The 9856-nt window shown below is 35.7% G+C and overlaps 1 protein-coding gene across 1 annotated transcript; it reads left to right on the forward strand.

Moving 5' to 3' along the window:
* The first annotated feature begins 3270 nt into the window (after positions 1-3270).
* On the forward strand, positions 3271-5171 carry LOC311303714 (uncharacterized protein). Its single transcript, XM_084430327.1, has 5 exons — positions 3271-3479; positions 3583-3813; positions 4425-4552; positions 4637-4746; positions 4847-5171. The coding sequence occupies exons 1-5, from the start codon at positions 3356-3358 to the stop codon at positions 5010-5012; spliced, it is 759 nt and encodes a 252-aa protein (XP_084286453.1). The 5' UTR covers positions 3271-3355; the 3' UTR covers positions 5013-5171.
* The last annotated feature ends 4685 nt before the right edge of the window (positions 5172-9856 follow it).

Raw genomic sequence — 9856 nt, forward strand, 5'->3', positions numbered from 1 at the left:
ACTTTTATTTTTGATTTTGCATCCCCCAGGATACATCGCCCTTTTGGGGCAACCGCATGCTTGTTTGGCAATGTATGTTACAACATTTTAAGCACAATTTTAATCTTTAGTGGTAGAAATAATAGTTCTACCAAATTTGGAACAGGGAGTCGGCTTTGCAGCCTTGGCTCAATGAAGTATACCTGAGACTAGATAATGATCTGAGATAGAATGATTATTGTGCCTATTTATTAATATTTTAGCCTATTGTATCATATTTAATACACAAATTTCTAGGGCCTATACATTTTCAATACAACCAAAAACTTGCTGAAAAACTCATCTCAAACAGATCTGTGAGAGTTCAGTTCCACCTCCGACTGGGCCAGAACGAGCCAGTCGTCGAGGTAGTTCAAGATGGGCATTCCCTTCTGTCTCAAGGGGGAAAGTGCTGCATACATGTACTTTGTAAAATCCAGGGACAGCCCGAATGGCAGGACTGTATACTGGTAGGCCACCGAATCTCAAAAACGGTCTGTGATGGGGGGCTATTTGGATATGAAAGTATGCATCTTTCAGATCGACTGAGAAAAAACAAGCCCCCGGGCGAACTAGCGCAAGGATTTGTTTCAGGGTTAACATCTTGAATGGCTGTTTTATTAAGGATTTGTTCAGATGTCTGAGATCTAGGATGGGCCTGAGGCCGGCACCCTTAGCAGGAATGAGGAAGTAGCGACTGTGGACGCCTGACTCGCTGTGGGCTGGAGGCACTGCATCTACCGGCCCTTTTTCTAGTAAGCCCATCACTTCGGTGCGGAGGACAAGAGACACGTTGCTCTTCACCGAAGTGTCAACTATGCCCGCAAAGAAAACCTCTACAGAATGGTTATCATAAATGTTACCAGATTATTGGTTGCTTTCTCAAATATTACATGGCTGTATTTTTAGTGCTAGCAGTCAAAAATAAAACTGTTAGAGAAATATTGAAATACTGTTTCTTTTTTTTTGTGAATCTGGGATAAAAGAGTAAGCTACATTTTCAATTTGCAGGGTATAAGGTGGACTAACATTCATAGCATAATACTCACCACTCACTACTCTTGAGTACTTTTAAAAGGGCTACTTTTTACTCCTACTTTGAGTAGTATTTAGGACAGGTACTTTTACTCTACTATCACTACATTTTTTGACAAGTAACAGTACTTTTACTTGAGTATGCTATTTCAGTACTCTTTCCACCACTGATAATAGTTTTTATGAGGTACAGAGCACAATCCAAGGATTCGGAAATTAAAGTCTTTTTTTTACAAATTAAAGGTCATGAAAATATTTAAATTGTCTCTGTGCCTTATTGGTGAGATTACAAGTGCTAAATTTAAGTGATTCATTTTAACTTATTCAAAGTTGGTAATATCATTCTCAGTGTCCGTTTTAACTTCAATTCACATTTTTTTTGTATAACGCTTTTCACAATACATATCGTCTTAAAGCAGCTTTACAGAACAGGCATGTGTCTTATATATTTTAGAAATGTATATGCAAATCATGCAGTTAGCTAACAATGCATTCATTTAAACAGCATTAATTTAAGGTAGAAACAATGAGCTCATTGAAGTAAAGAGTACATGTTGTTAATAAGAATATATAGAAAAATTTAGCATTGGTGCTTTTTTTACAGACTGAAAAGACTATACGAGTCCGTAAAAAAAGTCAACAAACTGAAAAAATAAAACCAACGGTTTTTTTTGGTCATTTGTAATGCAATCTTGTTAAAATGGAACAATCTTGTTAAACAGGACATTCACAGACAGCGCATTCTCTTTTGTCTTGTCGCGCTTGAATGGTTTAAAAGCATTTGCGTGAATAAGAGCGTGATCATCTAATGTAAGGCAAGCCCAAGGATGACAGTAAAAACACATGATGCATGATTTTCTTTTCTTGTTCACGTCCATCAGGTCTAATAAAAACACAGCATCATTCGAACTGCTTTTGATATTGCTTTGACATTTTTGTAATAAATAATTTTTTTGTGATTACACTTGTCTGTTATGTTTTTTCTTTATAACTACATATTTTTAATAAATGATTATGGGTATGTTAACATGTTGGAGTGGGCTTAATGGCTAATTTCTAATGGTATATTGTTACTAAAAGTGTAATTTTTCTTCACGTTTCTGTCCATTACGTTTTATGTTTTCTTTTTATACTCTCTTTAAAATGGTTATATTTAGGTTAGGGGTGGGTTAAAGGACCTACAATTTATCTATACAATTTTAATAATATCTTTATGATAAAAAATATTTGTAAATATTTTACTTTTTTTTTTTTTTTTTGCTGTAAATACATAATTTGTATGTTTCAGCATCTATCCAAATGTACAAAAATGTACATTTTGCTCCTGAAAATGTTACGTACATTGAAATTATTACGTAATACAAATGAGTATTACTAACGTAATACCCTCCAAATAACGCTGCAAACATCAATAACGACTTTTAAGTTGTCAATGCTGACTAAAGACCATGAAATAAGAAAAATAACCCAAGGCTAGCTGTGCATTAAATGATTTGAATGCACTCCGCTTTGGGGATGCCGTAGTATTAGTATTTAGTATTTATTAGTATTTTATAATGGATTTCGCCCAAATTTTTAAAGATCTTTTAAAAAGTCAAACCTTTTAAAAATCACTGAATAATTTGCACATTTATATACGAGCATGTTAATGTTGGCGCTGGCAAAATCATCAACCATAACCAGATCCGCTGTCTGGACTTTTGAGGTACCGATAACTAAGGATCTGCGTCTGTCACATGACAAATGAACGAAAAACTCGGGAGGGGTAAAGTAATCATTTTCCTCATAAATTATCTTTGGATACATTATAATGATTTCTTAATTCGGAATATGATCAAGATTGCGTAGGAGGACATTTTCAGGGCATTTGGCTGTTGAAAATATAACATTTAATGCCTCTCAAATGAAGGAACTTACTTGAATAAAGATTAATTCATTTTGACGAACGCGATTGTACGAGAGAGTTATTAAAATGACCCAATCTTCCAATCACTACCAATAACAACCTGAACATTTCAACATGTTTCCCAACACCAGCCACGGTGAAAATGAGTGATTGTGTGGTAACACATGCATTTGAACTGAAATAAATTAACACAAGCAAATTTTTTCCGTTACATTTCTGCGGTGAGTTGTAAAGTTCCTTTACGCATACATATTCCTCAAAAACAGTTCCTTTCTGCATAAACACTGGCCACACAAACACAGATGAGGAACACAACGCAGGAGAGAAACTGTTTGTTGGCATCTTGACACCGAAACTCTCTGAAAGTGTAAATGGAAGTATAGAAAAACTTGGGAAATGTACAGAGAACATGAGAAAAGCATCGATAATATCTATGAAAATGTTGATGTTACAAGAGGTAAATTTGAAAGAGAGATCACGGACTGTAACGCAACGAGTATCCAGTCATCTGAACTCACAGGTACTGAGATTATTAAGAATACCTTTTATCACATACTGTTACTATTTACTACACGCTATTTGAAGTGATCGAAGAGTATAAGCGCGTGTTTGTTGATCTCCAGGAGCTGACGGTGTGAAGACCAGAAGCTTCAGAGCAGTTGGTGTGTGTTTGATACTGCTGTGTGTTCTTCTGTTGACTGCAGTCATAGTGCTGTGTGTCATATTCATATCCAAGAACGACAACCTCACCAGTGAGAGAAACCAGCTCATTTTCATCAATGAGAATCTGACGAGAGAGAGAGACCAGCTAAAGTGGGAGAAAAACTATCTTCAAATGAGTCTTGGTAACATGGGTGCGTTTCTCTGGTCATTTTATTAGATGCTACATAGCAGGGATATGATATGGTTAGTATTCATAAGAAAGTGTATTTCTAGTACACATAATATGGACCACATGAAAGGTTTCTACTAAATAAACCATAATGTAAAAACCATTTAAAGTGTAAAATGTAAAATGACGTGTACTTGCCATATAGTCTACTAGTTGTATGTGTATTCCTGTTGTGTTAGGTTTAAGTGACTTAAATAAAAATAAATATAAATTAACCTATTTAAATTTAATTTAACTTAAATCTAATTTAAATTTACTAAAAATGGCATGCAAGTCAATTTTAAAATCCAAAGGAACAACTCGACCAATCTAATTTGGAAAACTGCTACATGTGATCATACAACAACTTGTTGGATATTTGCATTAGATGCTGTTAAATAGTCATTTCAAATGGCACAATAAAAGTAATTTATTTGCACTAAGTGTAACCGATCAGTGGGTCCAGGAACAGAGGCATAGACCAGTTCACAAAGACATTGGTGTAACTTATTGTAAATAAACATTCTGTAACTTATTCAGTTTAGAGAAGATTGAAATAAAGAGCTAGTTGAACTGGTTGTGTTTATACTGTAGATGGATGGACTTTCTATCAGTCCAGTCTTTACTTCTTTTCCTCCGAGTTGAAGAGCTGGAATGAGAGCAGAAGAGACTGTAGAGACAGAGGAGCAGATCTGGTCATCATAAACAACGGGAATGAACTAGTGAGTATGAAAGAGTTCATGTATATGTGCATTTATTGATATTGTCCATTTATGTATAAATGTGCTGTGGTGTAACATTCCTAGGAGTTTGTTAACAAGAGTGTATTCTGGACTGGTAATGTTGGAGTCTGGATTGGTCTGAGTCAAGTGGAGGGCAGATGGAAATGGGTTGATGGCAGCGCACTGAACTCTAGGTGAGAAATAACTGAACTGATTATTATCTAATAAATGATTCTCACTGCCAGTATCATATTACACAGAAAGCAGCACTGAACATCTAATGTTGATCTGTAGTTTCAGGTTCTTGAAGTCTCCAGGTGGATATATAGGACAGAACTGTGTTCGAAGTGCTGTTTCATCGTGGTATTTTGATTTATGTGATCGTATTTCTAGATGGATCTGTGAGAAGAATAATACTTTACTCACTGCACTGCCCTATAAACATAACACAACCTTTTAAAATACAAATTTAACATTAACATACTTTCTTGAATTGAATGGAATTTAAATATATTTCAGTATAGGCCTATTTAGTACTTGACAAACACATATCCTTGATTAATTAGCCTATTATTGGACAACTCTTTGTTTTATGTTTATTCTGTAATAAACTATCTTTAAACAAACAAAAATCTTTGCTTTGAATACACAAACATTCTTTATTAATAATAATTCAAAAAGTATTCTCTCTCTCTCTCTATATATATATATATATAGCTCATTGCATTGTGTTTTAGGGTTTAAGGAAATTTCTGTAAAAAATAAAAATAAAATATTTTAGAAAATATATATATTTTTAAATCATGGTAATATTTTATATGAATCTATATTAATATGTTCATATTGTATATATTTTATGCACTTTTCTTAGAGTGCAATTATTCTGCTTGTGGCCGTCACAGTGCTGTGTATAAAGTTCGGACCTGCAAATATTTGCAGGACCTGAAGTAGTAGGTCATCTGGGGAATATGCATTCAGACTACTCTGTTGGAGTACTGTTCTTCTCATGCTATATTACAGAGAAGTATTTGATTTCGGACTCAGCCTGTGAACAGAGTGTCAAATTATCTAGTTACCATGATGACAAAAGACTAACAGGAACAGAACAAAGAAAAAACAGGAACCAATAAAATACTACCTTAAAGTCCATGAAAGTGAAACTTAAGATGACACAGACATACTTAAGAAACCAAACTAAAAACCAGAACTGCTGCTGATAAACTGCAGCGTGAACAACAGCGTGCGATATCTCATTGCAAAATGAACTCATATCAGATGTGTGTTTGAACTGAAGCATCGGGAAACACTTAAAGGCCATCTTTCAATTTAATTTTATAACTTAATTTATACAGAATCTTGTATGAAAATGTCAATTCAAAAAGACATATATAAGAATACATATGTTTTACAAGACCCACGGGCAGAAATTAAGAAAAAAGTGTACCTATTCTAAGCTAGGCTTCAAAAAACCGCCCTTTTCCAGAGAACGCGTCATATGACGTAACGACAGGCAAACAAAGGCGGGGGCGCTGCTGCCCTGGACCTGGTTCTCAGTGTGGGTTTACCCTTACCTTGTAAGAAACGACATGTAGACTACCTACTTACTTCCTAAAGCTTATGAACATATGCACTGTAAAAAGACGAAACTTGAAAGACGACGAAAACTATCCGGTTTTTAAAGTGCCATGTTTTGCGCATTTTTTACAGTCTATGATTAGACCGTTTGCTTTTTATTTTATTACTTGCCATCTCATCCAGTAGCGGCCGCTCCAAACCTATGCTCCAAACCTATTGTAGCGTAGGCCCATGACCAAATCAAGCGAATAATAGCCCGCTTGTTTTGAAAATGGAAGATAACGACAAAAACTAAAGAGACCGCGCTGTAATTCCTGCCTATTACACACACACACACACACAAACACGACCCACAGAAAAGACGCGTGTCATTATCGAGTTCTCTTTTGGGCTTGAACAAACCACAACACACAAATTATGCCAAATGTCCGTTTTGTCGAGTGTCCTCATAAGAGCAGTCTTAAATTATTTAAATAAAGTCTTAAATGAACGTAGAGATGTGAGAAAATGCGACGCGTGTCAGATCGCGTCTCTGTCCGCAGCGGCTGGTCTTAGTGTCATTAATGTTAATCAAATAACAAAGGTAAGAGAGTACATTACTCACTCAGACCAGGCGCCAGGAGGATTATTATACCGGTAGCCTAATCATGAATGCACTCCGCTATCTTTTAACACATCTCCGGCGAACGGCTTTTTCACGCAAAAGAAAAACTCTCCATGAAGCGCGTTTCCTGATGGAAGGTTGTTCGTTAACTTCATTTTACATTTTACTCGTAGATATTCGAATACATTTCTTGATATTCGATATCCGTTCGAATTTGATTTTTCTCAAAAGTGACAGCACTAATCTGCATGCCTTACACCCAGTATCCCTCCACGTGACAATAAAATATCCTTGTAACAATGACTATATTTACATGAACAGCATATTCCTATCTACATGGATGCTTGAAAAACAACAAAGTCGACAGCAATATTGCTAAATATGATTTATTAAAGATGCAATGTGATAAACATGGAGACAACGTTAGCCACAATTAGCTATAGCCTGTGGTCACTCACCAAGACACCATTCTCCTCACACCACAACTCTATCTCTCTCCTCTGTCCATTTACCCTTCCCCTTAACTCTACCTGACCCCTCTCTTGCCTAGGTGGCTCATAATTATACGGCAATGGCCCATCGTAAGAGTTTACATTAACCCCTACTGCAACCTCTTCACTGTCTGACTCCATTACGAAGAGATGAGATTTACCGGCCGTTGCGTCACTTCCGATCAGAGCGTTTTTGACAGCGGAAGTAATTTTACTCACACTTTATTTTTAAAAACTTTTTTCATGCACATTTATGATTAATTTCTTCACGCAAATCGAGTTCCTACACTATTTATCTACACGTTCATTCACAGGGATCTTCAACTTGAAAGATGGACTTTAATACCATATAAATAAGGCGCAAATTCAGTTCTACACATTATTTACATTGAGCTTATAATAAAGCCATACGAAACTTTTTAAATCTAAATTTAAATGATAAAAAAAAAAAAAAACTACAACATGTTAATGACTAATTACATCATTGCACAATGAATGTAGTTATTAGAAAATCAAACTATATTTAGATTCATGGACATATTATGCTGCTGGATTTATTTGCCTGTAGAGGTTTTATTTATACATGTTATGTTATGAGAAATAACAGTATTGTCTTTCAGTAAAGCAGTTTTACAGGCTTTTATCATATATCCTAACTCAAGTAATGTGTTTCTAAGAGCAAACACTCAGAATAAAGTGTTCGGCAATTTGCTTTTTCGCATCATTGTATATGAAACTTGCAACATCAGAGAGAGAGAGAGAGAGAGAGAGAGAGAGAGAGAGAGAGAGAGAGAGAGAGAGAGAGAGTAAAAAGGCAATATACAGTTCCCTCCACTAATATTGGCACACTTGGTCAATAAATCTGCATTGTTTATCCTTTTGATTTTTCATTTAAAAAAAATGCTCCAATGCATGATAGCCACAATTATTGGCATCCCTAGAAATTCTTATGAATAAAATATCTCTTAAGTATATTCCCATTCACATGTACACCATGGTGACTATAAGTATGTGATTGTCCAGCTGTGACTTCTTGTTCCACAGGAGAATAAATATGAGAAAACACAATGGCCAAATTCTGTTAATCATCCATCACAATGAGTAACACCAAATAATATAGTTCTGATGTGCAGCAAAAGATTGTTGAGCTTAAAAAAAGTAGAAAGTTGCTGTAAGAAAATAGCTAGAGCATTGCAAATCCCCATTTAGTGCAATAAGTAAGGTGTTCCAATTAACTAAAGATGTTACGAATACTGCTCTGTCAAGTCCTCGTCGTCGGTTAGGAACCTGGGTGTGCTCTTTGATACCAATCTTTTATTTGAAAGCCACATTTCCAGCATAAACTACATTCTTTCATCTTAAAAATATATCTAAATTACAACATCAATTAAAAATGTGGAACAATTAGTTCATGCGTTCATGACATCAAGGCTAGATTATGGGTGGTTGCCGATTTTCACGGGATCTCGCGAATTACTGCCGTTTCAGATGCAAACGCGAGCGGCGCATGAGTAGCGTGTTTTTTTTTTTTTCAGCGTGCATGTAAATCAATGATTGCATTCACACCGCAAGCAGGAGCAGCGCGTGAGCGTCAAGCAGGAGCGTCGCGTGAGCAGCAGTGAAGTGGAGGGTTACGCTGCTCACGCTCAAGTAAAGTGAAAGCACACTTCTGATGGACAAAATAAATATGATTTCACACAAAAAGTGCCTAAAATGCACATCATTTGCATGTCTAGTGTGTTTTAACAAGAACTGGAATAGGCTATGCCAGAAAAGAAAATTACCCATTTAAACTTGTTTTTGTTATTCAGTTTGGGTTAAAAAAAAATTATATATAGAAAATAAAGATGTTTTATTTACATTTAAAACAAAATGTACTTACACTTTGAATGTATGTATTTACATATTTAAAATAAATGTTTTATTTATTATGTACATAATACACAGTAAAGTGGTTGGAAAAAATGAAATCGGAATCGGCTAAAGTCTGTAACGGCAGGTCAAACTCAATGAAAAATCGGAAAATAAAAAATTAATAATCGGTGCATCTCTATAATCTTTCTGATTGGCTGGTATCAAACACCATCACATAATCTGATGTTCACCTAGATTTGATTTATTCTTGTCTTCATTTACCGTAGTATTGTCGATGAGTTGGCCAGAACCTAGTGGTATTTGGGGGGCCTTGTCATGGAAATGTTTGGGAACCCCTGGTCTAGGACATCTCTCCTCTAGCTAACTTCCCTCTTTATGCTTCTCTCTCCTCCACTCCCCACACCCCCCTTCATGTGTACGCGCACTAACCCTGTCTACAGAGACCGTATATTTTTTTACAGTGTGTTCAGGGGACAAGCAGCTAGTGGATAGTGAGATGTTTGCTGTATGTGACAAAAAAAAATTCTGCCTAAAAAACGTGTGACATTGCTTAGAGCACCCTTAAACATAGTATAAATTTTAAAATATTGCTGATTACTTACAAAGCACTAAATGGTTTAGCTCCGCAATACTTGAGCGAGCTCTTAACGCATTATAGTCCTTCACGTCTATTGCGATCTCAAAATTCCGGCCAGTTGATAATACCTAGAATATCAAAATCGACTGTAGGCGGTAGACAGAGGCATGTTTACCACTCTC

The sequence above is a fragment of the Rutilus rutilus genome, assembly GCF_951802725.1.
Source record: "Rutilus rutilus genome assembly, chromosome: 1".
NCBI classification, from domain to species: Eukaryota; Metazoa; Chordata; class Actinopteri; order Cypriniformes; family Leuciscidae; genus Rutilus; species Rutilus rutilus.

Bases quoted from the DNA above. Each gene is read 5' to 3' on its own strand.
- LOC311303714 (XM_084430327.1), top strand. From the start codon at position 3,356: ATGTACAGAGAACATGAGAAAAGCATCGATAATATCTATGAAAATGTT. The intron at 3,480-3,582 runs GTACTGAGATTA...GTTGATCTCCAG, and splicing joins CCAGTCATCTGAACTCACAG to GAGCTGACGGTGTGAAGACC. The intron at 4,747-4,846 runs GTGAGAAATAAC...GTTGATCTGTAG, and splicing joins GGCAGCGCACTGAACTCTAG to TTTCAGGTTCTTGAAGTCTC.